Here is a 27456-nt window from a genome sequence, read left to right as displayed (position 1 = left end):
AATCATACAATTTAGAAGTTACCAGGAAGGAGACATTAATGATGTAAAGACTTAATGTCCTTAACGGGGAAAAAAAAAAAAAAAAAAAAAAAGAGAAAACACCAAAATTGTGCAGTAGTTACATTCCAATATCATTTTCAACTTAATATCACACTCAATACAACTAGAAACTCAATACTTCTAGAACTGCTTTAACAAACAAGGATGTGCAATATATGATTACCCATTACTCATATACCTAGGACGAATAGCTGCTAGGCTGTCCTATCACAAATGAATAAATAATGTAATTTTAATGTTAGTGGATTTTGTACCTAAATAGGAAGCCAGTCACTTTGGTTTTACTAACAACAAGAAATGGAAATTGGACTGAAATTGAAACACAGAGATACACTACGGATGGGGGCAGGGGTCAGAAATCAATTAGAAGCAATACTGCAAATTTGTACCACGAGTTTGATGATATAGCATAGGAGAACATCGGCAAAAGTGAAAAACCCAAAGGTATATTTACCTTCACAGTAAATGAATACTGAAATTTTAGTGTCACATAGTGTCTTACTTGTGATAAAGCTAAAAAGACCACAAAAAGCACAATAACTGCATCTGTATGTCCCCACTTACAGAGACATGAGCAAACCAGCTAGAATTCACAAGGACAATAAAATGCCATCTAGATAACATATATTTGGTTTATACTGGACTGTTCTCTGATTTAATGGATAGATCATAAACTAGCTCAATCAATAGCATCACCAAGGGTGGAAGGCTGAATTGCTATCACATTGAATTCTCCTTTAAAACTTACTTGGATGTTTTGGTTCCACAGCTACTCGCACAATTGGTGTAGCCTCAAAGTTGAGAGGTGTAAATGGTGGACAAGCTGGTGAAGTTGACAAAGTTGCAGACTTTAGCACAACATCTTGCAGGCCTCCTATTCCTAATAGAAATTAGAGGGAAAAAGAACAAAAAATATAGTGTCATATGAAAAGAGACTAAAAGTGATCATAAACGTCAAAAAAGAAAAATATTCTAATTAAAAAATCAGAATTAAAAACTCCTTACTGACAACAATAAACTTTACTATAAACTATTTGTTAAAATATATGTGCACAATCTGAATACTCAAGTTTCTGGTGTGATATCTGATATCCAGTCTCACAGTTCCTACTGCTTTCCCTCTGCTTATTAAATGCATGCTTTTTAAAATATAAACTCAAGAAAAGAAAGAATATGAGGACTTTTTCCACTTGTAAAATGCTCAAACCTTTGTACAGCTCAGACTTAGTTTTGGTGGTTTAAACTTAGAAAAATTTAGATTGCAAGAGGTCAAGGTCATCTAGTCCAACCTCCAGCTCAAAGCAGGGCTAACGTGAAAGTTAGATCAGGTTGTTCAGGACTTTGTCCAGTAAAGTTTTATAAACCTTCAATGATAAACACTCCACAGCCTCTCTCAGCAAGCTCCTCTCGTGCTAATTACTCCTATTGTAAAGAATGCTCAACCCCCATCCATTTAGGATTCCCCTTTTCTGTAACCGTCATCTTGTAAAATTAAATTCACAGATAGCAAGCTATCAATTCTAACCCTAATGTATTTTAAAAAGCAGGCAAGTTGGAGATAATAGCCTAAATTGTAGTGATAAGAAAATATATAGAAAAAATACTAGCTATAATTCTGCAAAACAGCTACTGTATGTGCATGTTTAGTATTGGCTGGCTGGCACATTTCAGGTAATTTGCAATTATTGCCTTCAGATTCCTAAATAACAGAACATCATTTATAATTTAGTCAGAGCTATAAAAACACTACCACAAGTGGGTGAATAATAAAGATAACAAATAAAGCTGATATTGATACATGTAGTCATTTCTCTTGATTTTCCCTCAACCATATGTAACGAGCATTACAATACTTCTATTGGAGTATAAATTAAATGCACATGTAACTTATTACAAGAAAACTGAAACCTTTAGGTCATAATCAGTACCCCCTTAAAAATTAAATTTGCATTTAGAGATTGCAGGGAGGGATTCATGCTCCCTGCTCCTCGCTCTCCCTTACATACCAGAGTAAGGAAAAGCAGAGAAGCTCTTAACCCCAGCCCTCCATTATCACCCTAATTCTGTTCCAGGCTCTTTTTTTGGCTTGGTCTTCTCTATTTGAGGCCAGAAACAAAGGGAGTCAGCTTCCACCCTATGAGATCATGAGGGAGTTTAAATTTTGAAGAGCCTGTCTGCTGCGGAGTTATCATCTGCAGAATCAGGCTGTTTCTACAGCTAAAAAGGCCAAGTGTCTGCCCAGTAGGATATGCCAAAATCTAAAATGTCACTATTTAAGAAAACTTGCTTCAAAAATAACTGGAAGCAGAACAACATTCAATGGCTTTAAATGCAGAATAGCAGATGCTACAAAGAAAATAAATCTGTATAAACTCTGTGTTGCACCTGACCTATGACCAGCATGTATTTCCTCTTTTTCACTTATTCAACATGTGGTTTGAATGAAAAACAAATGCTGGATCATCACCATCACTAGGGACTGAGTAAAGGGATGGTCAGTTTTATTCTGAGCTTCTCCAGCTGGTAAAAAGAAAATGATTTAGAGTGGGAGGTGAACAGCTTCTTTGCACAGTGTAATGTGAACCAGAGAAATCAAGCCACCAAACCTTACTTCAGACAGACTCAGTCTTGACAGATTTTACAATATTCTTATTACCTTAAAGAAAACTTAAATCTGTCTACTCTTTTGTTTTACATTTGAAGGTAAAAGTATAAAATTTTTATTTGTCTGGCTAGAGTAATATGCTAAAATTCAAAAGATCTCCCACTTTCCAATAAAATCTATTAAGTTTACAACCTTTAATTGCTTAACTGTGTGAGCTAGCATACAGCAGTGTCCAACCCTGATAATCTATTTAATTTAGAAATTATTGGTAATGAATGTTGGAAAAAAAACTATAAATATTAAACTTCTTCGGCGATTTTTGCATTACATAATTAAAAGCAACTGCTAACATATTTTCTGAATAATATTACATGAAGATGTAGCATAACTAATTCCAATGTACCATATAAAATTACAATGAAAGAATTCTGCTATTTTGCTGATATATTACTTACTGTTTATTCCCACTGAATTTTATACATTCTACTGGACATCACAGATCTCAAGTGCATATTAATGTTACCTAGTTGAATGGACTTAAAGCCACTCCAAAGTTAAAAATGGGAAGCAAACATAAGTTTAAGATTTTATCCTGTTCAGCCCTTGAAGAAATATGTCACTATAACACAACCATTTTGCTTCACTTTTCTTTTGTTGTAAATTAACTTTCAAAAAGAAAGGAACCAAAGAGAAGAACAGAATGCCTAAGCAAGGAAGATGAGAAAAGCTACTGTTCTTATGTTTTTGGTTAGCTAAGAATTAAGTACTAAAAAGCACTGCAAGTACTTTTGAATAGTCATCTCTCAAAGAACAATCTAGCCTACGAAGTACACAGTCTGTCACACTACTAAATAAATATGACATTAGGCAGTTCGTTGCAGATTGGTTTAATTTATTTTTATGAGAAACTAGAGTTACAGTATCTATAGGAATTTTTTAATCTGAGAATTTACTTGATCAGGAAACTTCTTTACTTTATTAACTCTGCCTGTGGTATGTCACCTAATTTCTGTACAAAAGAAAATGCTAGTTCTGACTCTTCTGGGGAGTGTGTAAACTTAAAAGACAATTTATTAAAAATACCTTATTGGAAATTTCACATATTTTGCTATATACTGTGTAACATTGTACTTGGTAGTAAGCCTTTTCTACCCAGTAAGATAACCTTTACAGATTTTGTAATGTATGACAAAAAGTGATACCTACTAAAAAATTACTACTGTATATATCTTTTTTTTTTTTTTTTTTTTTTTTTTTTTTTTTAACTTGTACACAGTCCTTTTGAGATTAAGGGGATTACAGCATAGAGGACCACAAAGCATGCTATCCATGCTGCAAAGTCAAGCCTACCAAGGGATACCATATGAGACTTTACAGTAAGTATCAGACTGGATTATTTTTTAATTTGTATCTAAATGCTTGCTCCTGCTGCAGAATAATATTTTTTGTTTTGAAAAAGCATTCCCATTTACTACATTTCACTAAAGTACCATAGGACCTGAACTCTACTGGATTTCAATAACAACTGACACCGAAGAAATACCACTCTCCAGGGCTCTGGCTCCAGGTGCTAAGGACTGCCCTGAAAGAAAGGTAATTTCAAAATGTTCAACACTAAGATGGAAACACCCTGACAGAGTAGCATTAGTAGGAACTTGACACCATCTTTTAAAGAAACATGCAAGATACAAAATGTTTTGTAAATATCAAAATTATTTACATTTTTTAAAAGATTACAAATTCTCTCGTCTTAAAGAAGCCAAACCTACACACAGCTGTTTACCAAACTGACTGTTGGGAGCATATGTCACGAACATCATCCACATTTAAGGAAACGTAACTTGATGCTTTCTTTTTACAGAGATACAGATATATTCAGATTACTCTGATAAATCATCCTCAGTGACCAGCAACAAACATCCATCAAAATATTAAAGTTCTTATTTCAAAAGTAACTATTAATCCACAGGTAGAAAATAGATACTGAAGTTAAGATTCCCTGTTAATAGACAAGGAACATACTATGAGCCTATAAAATCATATTAAGGAAGATTTTCTGAGTTTAGTTTTGTCATTTAAAAGTAGACCAAATTATGGTGTGCATCAGGGAGTATGCCTACACAGATGGAGAATGTTAGGTTCATAAAGGTCCTTCTTCTGTTGAGCCCTTTATAACTATTACTCACTCTAGAAGATAAGAATACTAAATCAAGTAAGCATCACCAGTGTTTTTACCACAAGATAAAAACATGATAGAAATAGATAAGGACATAATGACTGAAATCATCAATGAAGTAGATTTAAGACAAGTCTCTATATACTTTTTGTTTTTTGCGTCCTCCTTGTAACCAGCATGAATTAGACACTAACTTTGCAGCCTTTAAATATGAAGTACACTCTTCCAGCTGAATTCAGTTCTAAAGATCTGAATATATAATAGATCAATTTCAAGATAGATGTAATTAGTTTCTTTTGATGTAGAAATATTCAGCATTTAATGTTCTTCCCAGATGCAAAAAATGAAGCAGACACCCGCACCATGCATAACCTTTTCAATCAGATAAGGAAATCATTCAATTTGCAGTGTAAAAAATCAAACAAAGAAGAATGAAAGTTGTTTAATTTTTAACTTCTGCCACATTGTTACTAGCCCCAACACATCAATTCAGTGGATCTTTATCTTCTCTCACTGATGATATCACCACTTAAGAATCCTTGGCTGCTTTGGAATGGAGACACATCGAGCTTTGACACTGTAAGGAGCTAAGTAAAGCCAAGAGCTAAAGTTAATCTTCCCAGTAAGGTTCTGTCTCCACTGACATATATCATTTCTTATCAACGTTGTTTGTTTAGAGAGATTAAGATTTAACAATTTGCAAAGCCTCCTGGTTTAAATGCTCCAGGCACTGCACTATGCATCAGTGAAGAAAGGCCATGCAAGCTCATTCATAATTCAGCTAAGAGGTGTGATGCAAACTTCTGTAAAACTACACAATCTGGAATCTTAAAAACTAGCACGTGCCCTTTGTTTCAAAGGGAGTTTAGAGAAAGCAAGACCTTTATAATCTTCTTTGGACTGTAAAACAAATATTTTTCTCCCTGGTGAGAGACATTTTAAAATAAATACTTTTTAAAGGTGCTTTTAAAACTGTGTATGAGGAAATAAATTCACAAGCCCACCTTAAAAATACTACTTACTCTTAGACATTTTCAGTTTTTCCTTAAGATAAATAGGCTAATAGCCAACTAAAACAAAGAGAAGGGCAAAGTATATTTGCCATATAATGTTAAACTCATCAAGAAATTAATGAAATTAATTTCCATAAATTAATTTTCCATACCAATTATCATTCTCTTTCAAATCTGCCTACAGAATTCTCCTTTGCCCATTACCTACAATAAGCCTGGAAAAATGTTATACCATTACCACACAATTACCTATTAGAATGACTAATACTGGTTCATGGTTCCCATGTACACTTTAAGCATCAATATCTATCTTTCCACTACTAACTTAAAAAAAAAAAAAAGACTTCTGCAAGCTGGAATTGATATTCGGTAGGAGTAAATTCAGACACAATAGCATGCCTTTTATATTCAAGATATTGTAAAATGTTTTACAAATTACTGGGATTAAATGATGGTAACTGTAGGGAGTTTGGACAAGTACGTAGCTACTATGGCTTAAGAATGCCTTGTATTATACATTTATTGCATGAGATTTTTAAAGCATGTTTCTCTTGAGTCTCATGGGCACTGCAGAGAAACATCTAAGGGCAGAACTTGACCTTTCTATATTAGAAACTGTTTCTGGAAGAAAAGGGAATGTAAATCAAGACACAGACTACATTCTAGTTGAGATTTCATCAACTTTTTCCATAATACAGTCCACATGTTAGCACAGATTGCCGGTGAGCCTCCTCATCTCCTCTGTAATTGTGCACTTCCCCCTCAATTGTTCATATTTGCTTCTGAGCAGAGTGAAATTGGTTGTACAAAAACCAGAATATTGTAGAGTATTTGCACAATTTTAGCTGTTCTCAGTACTTTCTAATCACTTTACATGAAAAGATAATTCAACATTTTTTTATATTACATTTCCTCTTTCCTAATGTGTTTTCCTTCAGCTCAGTCTCTAAAGATCACAAGAATCCAATAGACTTTAGAAGTGTCTGTCCTAGTTTCTTCATGAGTTTCAAAGAAATTACCTATAAAATCTACCTAAATGTGCTAGGGATTAGCAAGCAGACACTTCAATTCAGTTCCTCAATACAAAGGAGTTAATTCATAGTTTTATTGTAGTTTTCCTTCTAGGCTCACAACAGTCTGGGGGTAAATTTAGCGTAACTTTCTGATCAGATGAAAGAAAACTCAGCTATATTATTAAAAATGTTATATCAAAATTCCCTCCCCAAGGGACACAATCATGCAATAGGATATTAAATGCAATAAGTGCCTTTTGACACAAGAAGCATCTCGATGGTTTACTGCTGAATCACTGAGCAGTAAAACAAGTACCAGGACAGTCCATTGCGTTCTTTTAGGAAAAAAGACTAGCAGTTCAAAGAAGGAAACTTTATGTCTGCTTTTAGAAGAAAATGGAAGGAAAGCAATAAAGTGACCTAACGCACATTCCACTAAAATTTCCCATTGCAAGATTATAGTTTCAAAGAGGACTGCAAATATATATAATGAGTAAACACCCATCATTTATCTTGCGCTGAGATTCTTTGGAAAAAAATACCATATACTTGATTATACATTTAGACTGCATGATAATATACACATTTCCAAACTGCTGACTGAGCTGACAATTGTAATTATGGTATTTCCTACAATTTCTCAGGCTAGAATAAAACAATTAAGGAAATTATAAACAAACAAACAAAAACGAATGAAAAACCCAACCCTTTACATTAAACAGTAATGCCTTTAAAGCAATGAAGTGAATGGATAGCAGACCCACCAGCACACAGTCCTTGTTTAAAGTCAAGCATTTACTTGTTAAAATACAAATTTGCTTTAAAGTAAACAGAATTAAACTAAAATCAGTTCACATTCCAAATCTGATTTCTGTGTTTACAAATAGGTATAGTCAAAATGAAGTATTGATTTCCTTAACTTGTTTAATGAAACAAATAAAGATGATGAAAGTATTTCAGATAATGATGTTTTTCTTTTGCTACAAAATTACTTCATTTGTCAAGCCATACTAATTTTTGGAGTTCAGATCTAAAGTAAATGATCCTGATTTTTAAATAGTTATGGTTGAACTTAATTTTAGTATGGAAATTTAGAAAGAAAGGTCATGCTTTGATCTGTAACCTTGCCGCATTCCTCTTTACTTGTTATGAAATTGATGCAATTATTTGCTGCCTTGTAGTTTCACCAAAAAACAAAACAAAACAAAACTTTATTCCAATATAAGTTACTTGAACCTTTTAATCACAAAACATTCTTGACACAGATAGCCAATTGTAGCATTTGTGACTTTATAAAAATGTTAGATCTACTCAGGAGCACAGATATTTTGTTCCAGGTCACACATAATTCCTTCACACATAGTAGCTCAACTCGACATCGTTTAAAAGCAGCAATACCAAACAACAGTAAATATGTGGACAGATCTTTACATCGTGTGACAACATAGGCCCTGGAACTAACTTCACTTAGCCTGTACATCAAATTAACACTTCCATTACTGCATGTGGAAAGCATTTAGTACCACACAAAAAGTCTTCAAGGGTCTCTGAAACATAAACCAAATTTCAGATTTATAATTACTTTGAATAAATGATTTTAATTTGACCTGACAGCAGCACATCTGAATGTACTTTTTTTTTTTTTTTTTTTTTTTTTTTTTTTTTTTAATGACAACCAGAACTTCACAGACAGTTCAGCACAGTTGTCCCAAACAAATGGAATTTAGGAAAGGTTGTTCCAACATACTTACTTTGATAATCTAAAAACCCTTTGAAATTTTGACCTTTTTTTTTTTTTTTTTTAATTGTAGTAGTAGTAAATGTGCTTTAGTAAATAAATCCATTAAATTGCATAATGTACTGGAAAACAGATAAGCTCAATTCATATGGCACATCGTATGCAAGAGAAAAAAAATTGCTCAGCCATCCTCTAAGGAAGAAGAAAGCCCTCCAGAAAACAGAGCCCTAACTGAACTATTCAGAAGAGAATATACATTTTTTTGGAGATGAGAAATGTGTCTCAATTGAAACTGTTTATTTCTAGAAAGCATTCTGACTTTGTCATACTGATAAACAGACGCTGGTTATCTCCTGATGATTTCCATTGGTTCAATGGGAAAAGTATTTCAAATAATAATAATAATAAAAAGACATAATATCTTTCATTTGTAACTCCTATACTGAAACTCTCCAAGACTTCACCTATAATGCTAATATTTGCTTAGTAGAAGCCAAGAAGATGGAGCTAATGACCCTTCACGAAGGTGGCTTATACATAATGATATGTACATTGATATGTACATAATTATTGATAATAATTTTTATCCATGGAAAAAAAATGTCAGGAAGAAAAAAAAAAAAAAAAAAGAAATCAAAAGATAAAGTTGAAGTGTTTAGCAGAATTTAGGCTTGAATTTAGGTTTAGTAGAAGTTAAGCTTGATATCAGCACCCAATTAGGATTACAGAAGGTATGTACACTAAAAGATTCAAAGTACTAGAAGAACAGGACAAGTCTCTATGCTCCAAAAGTCCTCCAGCAAATACATAGTTTATATTGCTTATATTTTGGAAATATAAAGGGATAAAATTCAAAATATTTTAAAATAAACCCCTCTGATTCACTGAATAAATCACAGTGGTTCATTTAAAAAGTAGAAAAATCTAATTCAACATTTTTGCAGTGCCATTATTAATAACATTAAGTATACCAACATGCTCAGTTCTGGAAATCTATTAAGATAAGATCTTATTTTCTTGTTTTTGTAACATGATTATAAATTAGACAATAAAATTATTAATCAAAACCATCACTTCCCATCTTACTCTATTAAAATACTTTAAATATTTTTCAGCTACCTTGAAATACATATAGAACTTTAAAAGACAGGTAAAGGGGAGACAGCAGCCAGAGACCGAGAGAGGAAGCAATTGTACTCTGAGACAGCAAGGTAAGTGTTTAACACTAATCAGAAAGTAATAGATTTCAAAATTAAGTCAAATTCATTTTGACTACAAAATAAATACATTTCAAGTATTTATTTTCCCAGTAGTCACTGGGAAGGTACACTATTTTCATTTTTTTTTTTTGAATCAGAATATTTGAGGCAAGACACAAGTGAGTGAAGATCTAAAGTTCATTAAGGTTTTTAGCACAATAGCAAATTGAATTCTCCTAGTTTCTTGACCCAACACTTTCCATAACAGAGCAAGATAACTTATTTCAGCTAACAGATCCACAACAGCAAATGATTTCTGATTATAAAATCAGAAGCTATAGCATTGGCTAACAACCAACTGACCCTTAAGAGAAAATGCTGTTTTATTTTTTATTCAGTTTTAATAATGTGTCCTGAAAACGGGCAGACTTCATGTGTATACTGTTTTCTTAAACTGTAGATTATAAAATAAGTAACATCTGTTACTCCCCAGAATCAATTATAAGTGGTGTTAAAATTAATGAGGCCTTCAGGCAAAGAATTCTTGCAAAGAATTAATTTTAATCTGTGTAAGTCTTGGAGGTTTTGTCATGTTTGCCTAGAAAAGGCTACGTGAACATATTGCTACAAGTTCTGCATTACATATCCAAGGTACATAGGGAATTTAGAAACTACTACAAGAAGTGCCAATTAAAAAAGACAATGGTAGTTTAAAAACTCATTAAATATTTCTTCATTCTTGTGATGGATTTTAGAATTTAACTGTAGGATCCCAATGTAACTGACTTACATTTCACCAGTTAAAAAAAAAAAATTGAGACCTTTGTCATTCAATGTATCAATTAAATGCAAAGATAGAGCAATCAGTTATTGGGTATTTCAGACATTGCAAGCAGAAGCAGCACACCAATTACCAAATGTGTATAATAAATATCCTGTGGGAAATGCCCTACTGAGGCATTGACCATTTATCCTGTTAACTTGTAAGACATGCAGGTAACTAATTAAAATTCAATTTTGCAAGACCTGACCCAATGCCTAATGCTCTCCATGAAAGGCAATCCCCATGTACACCCCACTACATTTGACTAGAAATGATTTCTGTTTCTTATTTTGTTGCTTTGGGAAATACGGCTTGAAATGTTCCAAAGTACTATGAATAATGGATTATTTCAGTCTACATTATACAAAAGTTGATGTTTATTTTAATTACAATCATGAGAATTTCAGGAACTATAAAGGGTAATATGAATAATATACAATTTGACTTACAGTTAAAAGAAGCCTTTACATATCTAATTTGTAGTTACAAGCAAAAGTATTTTGGGGAATAATTAATTAGAAGAAGGATTCTAACAGAAGAAAGCACCTTTCCAATGCCTTGAATTAGGCCTGTTTGACATAATGGGTGTACAAATGACACGAGAGGGAACAGGGAATATTTTAATTACACTTGTTATATCAACAACCAAGGAAGTTCCTAATAGTAAATTATTTATTATGCATTTCTGTTTAATAGCAAAATAAATTCCAAAATGAACAGAAATGCATTCAGACACACAACAAAAAAAAAGTTCTTGCTACACACCAACAGATGACTAGGACATAAATATTGATCTCAGATTGAAAGGAGATTGCTCTATATACTTTGAATAAAATGTATCTGGAATAGTGACAAAATGTTTAGTGAAAAGTAAAGGTAGAATTCCAGAAAGTTATCTCAAAATACACACATGAATCAATGACAAAAGTACCTAAGAAATACAAAATAATGCAATTCTGGAGAAAATGTTCTATCTACAGTAATGGCATGTTAGCAGAACAAGTTTTTGTCACAATGATAAAAATTCTCTTTTTTCCACAAAACCTAAACAATACTTAAATAATGAATTTTACTTCACATTAAATATTTCTGACAGTCTGCCTCTATGTAGATTAAACATATCAAAACCATATATTTAAAAATAAAAATACTTAGCAAATAAGACTGTTAATCCTTATCATCTCATCTCCTTTTCAACAGGATAAAAGATTGCCAGTTTTCCCCTATATTCTCATTGCTTCAATTAATGTATTATTATTGTATTTCATAGTCCATGCAACTTTGACTTCCTAAAGTATTATCTTCCTAACATGTTAACTTTTATTAACTTTAGGTCGACAAGAAAATGGGAAAAAAATATACCAAAGAGATCATTTCAAAGATAAGAGAATTCTTAAAGATACCTCAGAACACCACATAATTGAATTGGGCTTTAAAATGCTCCCCTATTTCAAAAAGGAGGAAAGAAATTAAATAGAACTGATCTTGATTTTTAATGCACCTTACAAAAGAGTCACTACCATGGTTTAATTTTACTTACATCCTATCAGTCTACATGAAGTGATAAAATCCACAATATTGCTCTCTTCAATTGTTAAAAACAGGCATGAACAGAGACTGACAGAAGATACCGGGAAGGGAGCTGGGAACTTTATATCATCTGCACATCTGAAAAACCCTTCATGTTTAATTTCCTTTTCACAAGTAACATCAGCCACTTCATTTGCATTCGAGGACAGAAGGGGAAGAGCCCCAGCTCCAGAAGGCAGAGTCTAAGAATGCCACCTGAAATCCAGCTAGAGATGATTGAACAGCCAGTTGCCAGCAAAAAGAGGAGTCCTGACCCCCCATTTCTGGCTTTCCTAGCACCAGCACTAGCATTTGTCAGACTCTTGCTGATCCAATTCAGAAAACTAAATAAACAGAATAAAATTAACCTAATAAAAAGGCAAATTCTCCATCTCACCCAATTTTCACTCCCTCAAGAAACAAAGCATGAATGTATTTGTAAAAGACAATGCCCTGCTGTACAAAAAGCAAGTCATCACATTAGTAAGAGGGAGACTCCTATGGCATGATGAAGCCAACCAGGAGACGAGGTTTAACAATCCGTCACAAAACTAGGTTAAAAGCCCCTTTTCCGCCCATCCCTGTGGAGCTAACATGGTCCTGAAACAAGTAAATTTGTCTCCACGCCTCACTGCCACCCCCTCTGAAACCAGATCAGGCTGGCAAACGTTTTGCTGACTACACAGAGCAGCCCGCAGATGCGGCATCGTGTATCACCCATAAGCTCCAGCACTCACTCGGCTGCTGCTTCAACACAAAGTAAAACACAGCACGTCAGCTGCTTTACTGAACAAAAGAAACGTGGCCACTTGCCACTGCTAGGTATCAGCTTTAAATGCCTTGGAAGAGTTCTGGTATATGCTTTTCATCTCTACTGAAAATGGTTTGTTTCTATTAAAAAATGGTTGATTACTGAAATGACTTTCTTCGGTTGAGAAGCAGTGCTTCCAACCCAGCATATCATACTTCCTGATGGGATTATGTATACAAAAGAATTTGTTAAAAATGGCACAAGTTTTCAGTCTCTTTTCCAAAGTAAACGCAACTCCTGTAATCACACAGTCTCCCCTCAACAACTTTTCTACATGTTGTCAACTTCCACTAAGTTTAACTGTGACTGAGAGGAGAGGGTTCAGATATAATTAAGTTTCCACAAGTTATGTAAAAAATCAATGGCTGAGTACTGAAGGGAGACCAAAATTGGTAAGCTCACTAAGAAAAAAAAAAAAAAAAAAAAAAAAAAAAAGTCAAAACATGCTCATTGCATATCCTGCTTGGAAGCAGCTGCCTGGCGACCAGCATGCACATCCTGGCTGGCCAACTGGGACATGCACAACTGGAGGGTGGGAGTAGCTTAGAGGGACGATGAGGATTTTAAGGACACCAGTCCACAGGAATACAGGCTTTGTTAAGGCCACTGCTCAGAGATCTTGCTTCTTGAAATTGCCATAAAACAACTAGTCTTTGGTGGAAAAAGTTCTCAAAAACAAAACCACGAGGGTTTCATATATTTTAGATCCTGTTTTGCATGCTTCTCAATACACAGCTCTCTGCATCAATGAATACTGCAGGCTGCCATTAGAATGCACTCAGCAGCTCCATCAGGCTAAAGACTTGGGAAACGGTGTGAATGTCATTGCTGATATTTAAATACAGTAACTGATATAACAAGAAATACCAGCAGGTTCACATTTCCATTCAGAGTAATGGGTTCACAGTTATGCAACACACAACTGTTAACCAAAAAACTTTAACATTGCATAAAGCATTATTTGTACAATTTTTAACATATGACACTTGCAAAATATCCAAGTATTTAACTGAGTATTTGTTCCTCAGTAACATTTTTCAGAAGTAGAATTAGTCACTGAAACAGATTTCTATCAGAGTTGGCAATGAGGGTACTTTAGCCAGTGAAGCTTAAACTGATAGCAACAAATAAATTGACTTATCCTTGATACATTAACTTAATCAAATATACAATATACACACTGAGTGTGTTGTTTTTTTTTCCCTCCAGAAGTTTCTTTTTTTTTTTTTTTTTTTTTTTCCTCCTCCAGAAGTATACTGTCTCGGTTTAGGCCTGCCTACATTCAAGTCCAGTATGTTCAAACCAACATCAAGCACCACTGAAAAACCTGTCTGCTTCAAACTCATTAGGATGACAGAAATGTCTCCTCTCTGGAAGGAAAAGCTCTCATCTGAGGTCCTTAAATTCATTACTCAATTTTTATAATGAGATCTCACTGCCTTTACACGGATAAACCCAGAACCAAAGATGCCAATACAAAACACTATCAAATTAAGTGAATTACCTACCAAACATGGATTCACAAAGAACAGCTGCAGAACACAAAGTTTCACTAGAGTCTATAACACTTTTGACAGGAGTGCAGCCTTAAAAAATGGAGCTGCTCATTTTTTTAAATCAAATACAGAACACACCTCATTGAAGAGAATATGGTAATAGGGAAAAATGTGTTAGAAAAAAACTACATTTCTTTTATTCTTAATTAGATACAAAAAGTATTTAAATTTGATTCCAGATATCAATGCCAAAATTTCAAAATACTGTTGAGCAAAGTCAGCAGCTTTTCTGCACCTTAAGACAAAAACTCAAAAGCAGTAGCCCCTTAAACATCACTCTTGCCTACCATCAACAACTGGAATAAAACAATTCTTTATAAATAAAAAATGTATACAAATGTAAATTTTGAAACTTGTAAGAAGGTGCACAAGAAGCTTTATCTATGCTTACTATTCTCAATTCATACAGTTTTGACAATGAACTTAGAATAGCTATTACTAGCCAAGTACAAATGGAGTTTACACTCGCGCTGCTTGGCTTACAATCTCTACAGAAGAGTAAATACAAGCTTTTCCACTTAATTACCAAATGATAAACAGTGGTACACAACCTAAACTTTGAGGCTAAACTATTCAGTGCTGCCGCTTTAACACTGTTGTTTAGCAGTGCTTCTCAGTTTGACATCAGTTGAGACTCCTAAATATAGCTCTGCCTTAACTCCCCCCCACAGTTCACAAGCCAGACAAAGCCAACTTTATGACTCACGCCCTGATACAGGCCAAACAACCCTCACAACACTTTTGCAATTTAATTTGAAGCATGAAACAACATCAAAATCTCAAGAAAGTACTTAGAAAATAACTCACTGTAACAGCCGTTATTAAGAATCTCTTGACTTGCAACCTTCCTATTTTTTATACAGAGGACTGAAATTCTCTTCAACTGTGCTCATGTGTAGGGAGATTATGTGCAAAATTAATTACATTTTGGTCATCCTCACACTCCCAAGCCCTCGCTGTGACCCTCTCCTGCTTTTCTAACTCCTTGAAGAAGTTCTGGTGACAACAGACAAAAGGAAGCAAAAGAGAAATACACAAAGTAATAAGAGACTTTTGTGGCTAGTTCAGATGCACAAGCAGAGGCATTTCAGAGCCATTTGCAGCAATTATTGCAAGAATGCTGTATATTATGAGCACTAACTATTACACAATACAATAAACATTTTTCACACGCGGGTGTGAAAATGTATATTGCTTCCTTCTTGATTACACAGGAGGACTGACTAAGATTAGGAAGTGTTCTAGCACAATTTTAAAAGACCTTCAAATAAATTGCCCTTGTGGATTAGTGGTTTATATTGCATAAACAATGCCAGCTAGTAGAAGGGCTCTGGGATTTGCTTAGTTTATTGTTAACTAAAATATTCCCATATACTCCTCTTTTATTAGCAGGGGATAGATAAGCAAGGTAGTCAGAAAGCAAAGCTGAGGTAGAAAGAGTGACAGATGGAAAGGCAGAGAGGAAGGTGGAATATGAACAGTAAACAGGAGGAATTTTTAACACTAAAATTTGGTGAGGGGAGGCTCAGGTCAAAATGTGGATTTCAGAGTCACTCCAAAGACAAGCTGAGGGAGGTTAAGTCTAATTTCTACAGTCTGGCTGTTACTCTGCACAGAAGGCAAATAGTGTACCTATGAAAATTAAAGGGGCATTCAGATACTAGTTTTCCCATGTTTCCAATACAACTGTAACTTTTCTCAGGACAAACAGCAAACAACAAAAAGAGGAAGCCAAACAAGATCTTTTCATGTGACTGTAGCTACACTATACAGCCTCCAAAAGCAGTACATTATTTCCAAGTTGAGTTAATGAGAAAAAGTAGGCACCGTACTGACTTTCGGAGTGCTCCATGAGATTTATTTCATCTAGGGACACAGCAATTGCAGATTTTCTATACAAAGAAACACACATTAAAAACAAGAATCCAAAGTTGTTGCCATACTGACAGTGCTGTGAATCCACACCTTTACCCAGAATTGAAATAATTACAGATTTCTGTATTGCGTGAAAAACAGCACCCTCTAGACTTACATTAAATAGGATTTAGAAAACAATTTAAAGGATAAAGTAAGTTAGCTGGTTTCTATTCCCATTTCCAGAAAATTCCTATACATTTCTTTACAAGACTGCTCCCTAACTACCCTCTTATGTCAAGGAATTGTCATCATATTAACACTAACAATAATGATCATTTAGATGCCCAGAATTTTGATTGCATTTGATATTTAACTTAAAATATAATCCTTATCAGACAGTCATGCATTTGTCATGAGAAACAGAAATTTCATTTTACCTTTTCAGAAAACAAAAACAAAGAGAAGTACCTGCTTTTTTCTCTAGAACTGTTTTGTTTGCTTAAAGTATGAAGAGGAGGAAAAAATCAATTTAAAAGGGTTTCAATTTTTCATAACCTTGGAAAAAAGATTATACACAAGTAGAGAACTATAAATTCAAGAGAATTACAAATTTTCTGTTGCTACATGTAAAAAGTGTCATATACAGAGGAAAAACTTCCCAATCTACTTTTCTGAAGCTGAAAAAGGTAAGATTAAAGCAAAACTAAGTCAGAAGATGTGAACTATGCAAGAACAGCAACAAACTGGATTTAACCAACAAAACCTACACTTCCTAGAAAAAAAAAAGTTATCTATCACTTATTCATTTTGTTCTACTTCAGGACACAGAGAGGATAATGTGATGACTAAACTAATTTCTAGATTCAAGTTTCTACTTCCCCCCAAAAGTAACACACGGTATATTTCACAACAGAAAGATATCAAAAGTAAAAATAATTTTTATCATTAATCTGATTATCTAGGGAGGTTGGTTGTGTTGAAGGATGTATTGGGAAGAGCCTATTGTTCTGACTGAGACTGCAAAAGGATAAAGAAGCAGCACTGTGAATGAGGCCAGGCAAGAGATAAACTACGTTCCAAACACATTTAAAATAACTCTCAAAGATACAGAAAACAAAGATTATCCAAACAGGTAATTTCACAATTTAATGTGAATTTTTACACCCTCCAATGTCTTTTTCAATTCTATTCTTTAGTAAAAGCTTGGGCTAAAAGACACCTATGAGACAGTATTCCTGATATATTGTTGCTCAGCTATTTGCTCCCAAGTATAGCGTGCTTGATACTATGATGAAGACCTATGTTTCATAACTACCTCGGCTATGAAGCTGAAAAGCTTAATTCATCTAATAGAAACTGAACATCATCAGACCAGAACAGCTGAAGGTACGGCCAGCTGATTAAAAGTACGCACTTTGCTTAGTGATTACATAAGTGACATTGATTACAACATATTCATTTAAAACTTTTTTTTTTTTTAATTCATGGAATGGAAAAAAAGAAAATATATAAAATAGGTCTATATGTGTATACACACACTTAAGTGTGCTATTTACACTAAGGTAAAGACAGTTAATTTTCAGGCACGGTGAACTAAAATCAGGCTTAAATCAGTGGCAGAAAAAAAAAAGAATTTTCCTTTGAAAAGCATATTCTAGATTAATGCTTATTTTCTGGAATTAGTTTTCCATGTGTTAAGTCTTCTGTGGAAGTTTGTAGTCAAAAATATTTACAGAGACAATAGCTACACAACATTCATTGAAATGTTATATTTGTATATGTGAGCAATAAATTTCAAACCTGACTCAAGAGTCGCACCCATCCATTTGGGCAACAGAATTGTTAATTCTTTGGCAATCAAAATCACGCAGCACAGCTTGAATTTCATATAAATGATTCTGAATACTACTTGCATACAATTTCAAACCAACATTTAGTTATAGAACACACTGGAGCAGACCTTGATTTGGCTATGTTAAGTTATTCCCCCACTTGAAGCCTGTACTTAAGGTGATTATTTTGTACATATTCCTGAAATGGCATTGCATTTTCATAGTTTGAATTTTAGAAAACCACAGTCATGTTAAACAAAAGAAACATTCTTCTACAACAGCTTTCTGAAAGGTAAAGTTTACTATTTCTGCAAATAGAAGTCTCCAGCACATTTAATTTGGAAGTAGGAAAACAATCCTAATACCACTTAGTACAAAGGGATGAAAAGATCATTTTTATAGTCTAACACAGATCCTTGTTAAATCGGGTAATTTTCACCTCTGTTGAAAACTGAACCTTAAGCACCAATTCCCCGAATTTTGCATTCTTGCTGAGCATCTCAGCCATTTACTCTGGTGCCATAGTGTCCAAATTCATCCCTGATCTAATGTTTCCCAGTTCATCATGCAATATTTCATGGCTGCACTAGCAGGTGGGATATTCTTAGATACAGAGTTCTGACAACGTTGAGTACAAAACTGAAGTCACTTTGGTTCATCTATCATAGATCCTCATTTAGTAATGGATACATATATCTCTGAAGAGATTTTCTACTAATCCAGACAAATTAGATATATCCTGTTAGAACCACATTTATAAGAAGGGAGAAAGCGCACAGCTATAACAAACAGCCACCTAATAAACAATACTGATATTCTACTTTAAAAGAGCATACTACCAGTTAGAAAACAACACAAAAACATACACCAAGTAAATGTTATAAGTAGAGGTATTTTCCCCCAGTCAGCAGTGATGTATCTCAGTATGTTGGAAAAAATCCCACACAATGTTGCAGAGGTGAGTTTAGCCGATGGTCTAAAAACTTCACCTTGAGACTTCTATTACCATTCTACACTGGTGGCACCAACTACTTTAACACTTTTGTTCTTGTATGGTATTAAAAAATATACAAATTACGTTAGCCAAGTAATAAGTATTTTGGTAGATAACTGTTCCCCCTTTATTATACATTGTTTCATGGAGGGAGAGACTGACAATAATGCCTCAATGCTGACTAAAGAATTTAACTGTGAAACACTGGGGAAAATCCCTATCCTTTCGTTTTAATCTAAAGAGACATGGAAAATCACACCCAACCAAGTACTCACACAGAAGATTTGGAAATTCTGGAGATAAGCCAGTTAGTATCTGGGACCTAAACCCACAAACATTTAGCTATTAAAAGGCTGAGTACCATCTGCCCAGAGGCAATGACTATACAAGTCAATTCTCCACCCTTACACAAAGAAAGGGAATCGTCCCTTTAGCACTGGCCCTGAATTCTGATCCAGACTACAGACGACATTTTTAGCAATATAAATTCATTTAATACCAGGCATCTAATAAATCTGAAGCCCCAAAGCCAAACATCACTGATTCCTGAAGCAAACATAAGTGATAAACAGAGATGACTGCCTGCACCTCAAACCCTCTTTTCCAGTCTATTTCTAGGTCTTCTCTATTAAGTAGCTCCAGAACATGTGCCTGCTGCTGTGCTGTGAACTTCTTCAAGCAGCAATGGAATGAAATTGCCCTGATTCTTGTAAGTCCCACTGCTGCCCACAGGCACATAAGTAGCAACAACAAACATCAACAAGTCTGGGCAGTTTTCCTTCTGATTTGGGAAACCTCAAGCATCAGCAGTATTTGTCTGCATACAAACCCTGAACAATCAGGAATGCTTACCTCTTATTTGGAATATTAACTATAAAAATAATTTTAATTTACATGAAAGCTCAAATTTTGCAGATAATAGTAACTAAAAGTTGCTTTAAAACTGATACAGAATGCTTCACTGAATTAACTCCTTTCCTCAAAATCTTAATTATTTGAATTTTTGACATTATAATCCAGTGTGGTCAAGAGCAAACTTAAAGGCATTTTTGGCCTGAGGAACATAATATGACTTCAACATAAATTATCTTAATGCAGCCCGATTTTAAAATATGACGAAAAACTTGCATTCCAGTGGAGAGACTAAACACATTTTTAAGATCTCATAATAAAACCCTGAAAATTAGAGCAGAGAACATTCCAGAAGCACTACAGAATTTAGAAGTGGTTTTCTTCAGAAAGAATTACTACACACGATTTCCTTTTATAGTCTTAAGAAGCTACACTCAGAAAAACAGAAAAAAGATCAAGCTACTGAAAACACCATTTAAAACTTTCAATATCAAAAGAAAAACAACACAGCTTAAAAGGCTTTATAAGGAAACCATTAACCATTTGAAACATTTCTTCCCCAAGAAAACTTTAGCAATGTTAACAGAGATGCAGATGTCAGTGTTGTATTTCTGACCTAAGACTTGTCTTACTTTTTCCTCTCCATTGATCTATGCCCTACTGATATGTTGATATTGGTTTGAAAACAAGATCATGAATCATTTATTGCTTTTGCAATCAAGTTTGTCAAATCAAATCCCATGAACTGAAATCACAAATAAAACAATTAGCAGAAATGGTAAGGCAAATAGGGCAAAGGAAACTTATCAGATAATCAGCAAAATACACTTCTAATTTCATTTGATACCAGTGCATTAGCTGTGCACCATGCTATGCTACATTGCCCAATAAGCAGCACAAATTACTCAGCCTGCTTGTTGTAACACAAAGCAAAGAGCAGGAACTGCAAAAGGACTAAGTCCATTACAGCAAAAAGAGTTAAGAAAAAATAGTTTCAGTATCCAGCTCTGATAAAGGCCAAATCACAGATCAATTACAATGTCCTTAGCTCAAAGAAACAATTTAAACATATTCACGTTTTCAACAATTTAACTATGTATAAAACACTGACTGGTAAGAAGTTATTGTAGATGTAATAATGTCAGGTAAACTCATTGTTTCATGGAGAAAAAATATGCAATAAAATCCATTCAATTATATCTCTTACTGAATAATGCTCTATTATTATAAAGTAGTTAAAAATACAAATTCCTTTTTTTTTTTTTTTTTTTTAAATGGGGTTGTAAGATGGCAGTTAGTGATTAAAATCGTAAGTGTCCCAAAACGGAAGACAAAGGTTTGGGTTTTCTTTGTTTCATTCACTATTTTCTGCTAATTTCAGTAATATTCTTGAGAAAGACTGCCCTCCTGTGTTCACTGATCTTTTACTGATCTACACTGAGATGAGACAGGCCACACAGCTGGAATCACTTCAAGCTTTTTCTTTTTTTTTTTTTTTTTTTTTTTTTAAATAATCACTTTACTGATTCAGAGATTGAAATTAGCCCACCAAATGTTTGCACAGAAATAAAAGGCTGGTGCAACAGCAGTACTGTTCCTAGGGCTTTCACATAAGGTGGTAATGCTTGCTGGCTGGCATGAATCCTAGAAAGCCATTCCGGGCCTTTAAAATGGCATCGCTGCTTGCAGCTGCTCTTTGCTTTTAACAGAGGCTGCTTATTAAAAGATCCTAAATTGTTCGATGAAGTCCTAAAGGAATAAAATGCTTGTTAGACACCTTGTAACGAGGTTAGCTATACTACTTACTACATAGCAGCTCTTCACACCAACTGCAGCTGTACAGCACACATCTTTAGAAAGGTACAGAAAAATCCGTAAGTATGTACCCATAATCACCTAGTTCCCATGTCATATTGTTTAAGCTTCAAGATTCCTTTAAATACTTTATAAATAATTAAAACGTGAAAGAACACTGCGTGGGAAAGCAAGCATTTTAGAAGAGGAAAAATCTAAGGTACCCAGCAGTCAGTCCTCCAGGAAGTCAGATCATAGAGAGCTGACACCAGGAGTGACTTCTACATCCCTGCTTTTAACATTATCATTTGATCACTTAAAGAAACAAATGCTCTTAATTTCCTAGACCACTTGATACTCACAGGGCTAACTGCATTTGAAAATATTAAGTATATTATCTAGCCTCTTAGGAGCATTGCACTAAAGCACTACAGAAGCAAGCAGAAAACTTTGCTTTTTAGCAGTACTCAATAAAACACAAAAATCACTTACGTAGTGGTACCGGGCAGCTCTATGAAAAATCTGATTTGGATATGTGTTTGCTCACATTTGTGGTGGTACTTGTGGATAAAAACAGTATACAGCTCAGTTTTAGTATGCATGTTACTCTGTACTTGTGCACACAAGCATGTGGCACACTTTGAGATACACTGGAATAAAATTTATCACTTGATGATCCTTCAATTATTTACACCTAAAGACAACAACAAAAAAATCATCACAACACTGACAAATTTTAACAAAAATCACTTATATATATAGCCACGCTTTAAAAGTACTGCCAGTGCTTTCAGAAACATGGTATTTTTTATTTATTTATTTATTTATTTATTTTAACATCAGCATTTGCTTAAATTACTTAAAATCAAGAATCAGTAACTTCAGCATGAGGATCCTATCCTTTCATCTGTACATGACATCACAACGAACACTACTTCTTTTTGCCTATTTAAAATACATTTTTGTACTACCTTCAACAACTCTTTTTTTGTTACTAAAACATTTCTAACCCTTTTAGATAGAACAAGAAAGGCATTTTGCCTTTTATTATAGGACAGCAAAATGAAAAAACAGATTTTGTGCCAAGCATATTTAACAAAAAGGAAGGAATTAAAAAAAAGGAAGCTATTATGTGCATCTGGAGGGCATGTGCTTGCTCAATCTTAACTTGGGAGCCCAAATTATTTGCTGCTCATACATTCCCTTCTAATATTCCTTTGTCACTTTGGGGAATGCCCATTAAGTTCTTTTTATCCTCTTCAACCACAAAAATATCAGAACAAGTGTTACAAAATGATGCTTTTCCTGTATTTGTACTTCTCCTTTGTTGGGAAGGCAGAGGGGGAAGATTCTATATATTCTTCCCCAGGAACAAGTGAATCAGCTGTCTCCACTTCCTTACATTCTCCAGAATATTAACACTTCAACACGTGTGATAGAGGTAATCTTGCTTTTGAGAAAATATTCTTAATGTAGATATGCAACTGAAATAATTTTAAGCTTGCCTGTAATTGTCCTATTTGCTAAACTTTTAATGCTGTTTAACAAACTTCTTGTTTTCGCTACTGGCATAGAAGCAACATTTTTTTTCACACATTAAATGACATAATAAATACTGCTTCCATGCGTTTTTCATTAACAACAAAAAACAGCTTCTTAGTATTAATTTTTCTATTTGTGTTCTAGCATCAGCAATCTCTACAGTTAGCTAAATAATACCTAATACTACTTGGCAAACAGAAGAACTTGCATACAACATCCACATTAAATCGTTTAGTATTTCATGACTAGAGCATTTATAATTTTCCTTTTTATAAGAGAAACTAAGCATTAGTAAGAAGAACTGAGATGACCAGAAATTAACAGATTTCACTCAATAGCTGTCAAACACAACACATCTGGAGCAGATACTTGGATGGCAGCAGGAATCTCCAATACAGTAGATGTTTCCTGTGCAATGGGGAGCTCATCAATAAGAACCTAAGCTGCTGTAATAGTCAATAGACAAAAAGAAGTTAAACACATTTGGGTAGCCAGATGACTGTCTATATTAAGCTCCTTTCTCCAATACATTTTTGTCATAGCAAAAGAGGACACAAATATTTAAAGCGAGTGGGGCAACTACAGTAGCTTGCTATTTGCATAGCATTAGATTATGTAAAACACAGGTCAGAGTTAATTATAGTGCCACTAAGAACATGCAAGGATATATCAGTCAACTTGTCTCTGGAATTTAATATTGAAGTGCTGCTTCTCTCCTTACAGACATAAAAGGACAAAATTTTTAGAATAGCATGTGGATTTCTGTGATCACTAAGGTCCGTGATACCTTTTCTTTCCAATGGGTGCTCAGACAGTTTTCAAAAGGTGAGCACTATACATGCCCAAGACATCTCAGAGTTAAAAAAAAAAATATCCCAGCTAATTTTGAGAGGTATATTTAGGCGATATATAATTATCACATTAATGATAGAAAACACAGAGTACTTCTGTATTTGGAATTTAAGCATGGTTTTGATATACATAGTTGGAATTTACAAAACAGATTACAGTGTTTCTATTAAGATAATAATAAGCCAGGTATTTTGACAGAAAGGAATTTTGCTCTTCATAGAAAACTCCGACAAATCAGTTTTAAAAGATTTATTACAAAGCCTTTATTATCCTTGGTTCTCAAGAACTTCTTCATTTGTTTGTTTTAAGCTAAAGTTATATTTCACCCAAGGACTGCAAAAAACGTCGAATAGTCACATAGATTGCAAGGAAGAAAAATTGTGAATTATTAACTGCTATGTGGAAGGAGGCAGTATTTCATGTTTGCCATACCACTTGAAAATGACATACTGCTTAAAGCTTTTTGAGAAATACTTTTGACAAAACATTTGCACTGTAAACTTGCAATACAAATTAACAATTGCAATACAGGCTCTCTCAACTTCCAGAAACTCAGAACAACTTTCCACAGCTTCCCAAAATGGCTATGCACAGTAGACAGGGAAATGGTATTTTTTTTTCAGCTGACTCTTCATGAATTCTGTGTGTTCATGGTATGTTTCATTACCTTTTCCTCTTGTAGTATTTTGCTACTAGTTTTTCAGTTTTTTAACATTTATAAGGAGATTAGTATTTTAAGGAAAAATCTAATCCGCCACAAGGACCAATGGATGAAATCCTCAACTCCACTGACACAGCCTATGTCTTAAGCCATTTCTTTGATCATTAAACCTTTGCATAAACCAGTATGAAGAGTAAAAAGGCTACTTGTTCATTGTCACCAAGCAGGTTCTTCCTTGTAAGAAACCAACAAAAACACTGGGAAAAAAAATCCCTGTACCATGAGTTTTAAAGTGGAAATAGGCAGTCATGATCAACTGTGTATTCCTTATGGCAATAATTTAATTATACAGAATAAAACTACAGAGCTTTCAGAAAAGCTTCCTTATTTTACTAGATAATCTACAAGTAATTTCCTTATATGGCTGGAGAGAAATCATCACTGTATGCTTTGAAGCTGGAAGATAAATGGCCTTTGAAACAGAAATAATTTTTATTAAGAGGAATAATGAAAGTCCTGCTTCACCATTGTTAGAGATTCCATTTATATAAAAGTATTGCATTTTCTCCTGAATGTGGTACATCATGAAACAGGTAAAATGTTTCTTGAATTTATGTAAATTAACAATACAACATTATGGAGAAATGGGAAAAAAACTAGCTAGAAGTTATTTACGGCTTTTACGTTTTAAAATTTCTTTAACATCAGATTTAAAAAAAAAAATAATTCTTGAGTTTTTATGCAGTAGGTAAAAATGAAAATCTAACTCGTCAATATGTAAACAGAACATCCAGTGATCTCAAAGAGATGACATACCAAACACAGTTTAGCTAAAAGCTCTGAGCATTAACTCTGATCTTAAGATTCTAATGCATTTCTCTAAAGATGACAAACCTTGTGTCACCATTTAGAACTTTTTTGTTTCCTGACTAGTACGCTCTTGTTTATGGAAAAGCTACAAACCACTGCAGAGTAGTTGTTCTCAGAAGCAGAGACTACTCACAATTTTTTTGTAGGATTAGCTGTTTACAGCTCTCCCACAAATTGAAAAAAACCCTACTTCTGAATTTTACACTCTCTAAATTCTAAGTAGTATTTTTGATATAAAAAAAAGACAGATGAAGGACAGAACAGAAAACGAATGCTATTTAATGCTCTAGAGCAAAACAACTCAAAATCTGGCACAGAAGAACATAACTCAATGATTTTGATGACTTATCATTCAGAAACATGCGCATGGAAAACGTTCAAAATTTGCCGTAGCAGTAACAAATAAGTTTTAGCACCATATTTTGCGCAGACCCTTTAATAAAAAAAAAAAAAAACTACAATTATCTGCATCACTAGAAACGTCATACTACAGTGTTTCCACTGTTGAGAAAATGTTATTTATAATCCTTGCAATTTAGAAAATATTGGGCCTTACTTTTGCCTTTGGCAATTCCTGGCAGTGATGCTTACCTGGCAATACTCCAACCTGAAGATAACAGTAAATAGGGCTCCTGTAATCCCTAGTTTTCTCTTTATGATTTTTTTTTCCTACTTCACCATTAAAAGTTCACAGAAGTCACAATGAGTGCCTTCATTTTTTGCACATATAATATACCTAAAAATATTCAGAGATTTATCCAGGTTTTCTTATCATTAATCATATCAAAATAATTTCAGTGCATATTGGATGCTATGAGCATTCAATCTCTAGGAAATGAAATATTAGTTAAGTCTTACCCAGAACATTTCCTGCAGGTACTTCTTCAAGATCTTCAAGTTCTCTTCCCATAAGCAAGTAGAGATTCTCCAATGTACAGCAAGTCATATGAGGTACTAATGGCAGATCATCTGTAGCAGAACACTGGGATGACAGCTACAAGGAGTAAAACAACCAGTGTTGGATATTTATTGCCTAGTACTGTTACAAACTTCTTCCTGAAAATCTCTTGCATTTCAAAACTAAGAAATACATACTTACATATCTCACTTCCAAAAACATAGTTTTGGGGCAAACAATGAAATATTACCAAGAAAAATTAAAAACAGTGTTTGCTTTGTTGTTTAAGTGCATGCTAATTCTCGCTCACTGTTCATTGTCACTGATAAAACGCACATTAAGGTAATTTCATAAGTAATTAACTTCTACAATCACATTCTCAAAACATTTAACACCACTCTTTTCAACACTATTACACACTCTCCTGTTCCACAAAATAACTCTTTTTCCCATCACAAATTTTCTTTACATATGCACATACTGGATTTGCTGTTAGTTAATAAATGCTTAGTGTATTTTGGTAATCCCAAGGCTTAGAATAATCAGTCGAATGTGCAAGAACAAAACACATGTCCACAGTAGCAAACCTCAAACTTCCAAACAAGATAAAACTTCTTATTCATTAGCAGGTAGACTTCTGAGAAGAAAGCCTGTATTGGGCTAGAATATGCTTGAGTAAGATGCTTTTATTGGGCTGCAGAAGTTTTACGTCTTTCTTTAAATTCTGCAACTGTATTTAAA

General features: G+C 34.0%; 1 protein-coding gene across 3 annotated transcripts in view; it reads right to left on the bottom strand.

The window, feature by feature from the left end:
- The window catches only part of EFL1 (elongation factor like GTPase 1), a 72151-nt gene that overhangs the window by 20443 nt on the left and 24252 nt on the right, over nucleotides 1-27456 (bottom strand). For all 3 annotated transcript variants that reach the window (XR_014318236.1, XM_082768801.1, XM_082768802.1), the window contains exons 15-16: nucleotides 26676-26811; nucleotides 809-940 (exon numbers count right to left, since the gene is read on the bottom strand). Coding sequence is in view for 2 of the 3 variants with exons in the window: in XM_082768801.1 (XP_082624927.1) it covers nucleotides 809-940; nucleotides 26676-26811 (268 nt within the window). In the remaining variant the exon portion in view is untranslated. The remainder of the gene's footprint in view (nucleotides 1-808; nucleotides 941-26675; nucleotides 26812-27456) is intronic.

The sequence above is a fragment of the Aythya marila genome (genome assembly GCF_965140915.1).
Source record: "Aythya marila genome assembly, chromosome: 11".
NCBI lineage: Eukaryota > Metazoa > Chordata > Aves > Anseriformes > Anatidae > Aythya > Aythya marila.
The sequence above is the reverse complement of the archived record's forward strand: the minus strand, read 5'-3'. Positions and strand labels throughout refer to the sequence as shown.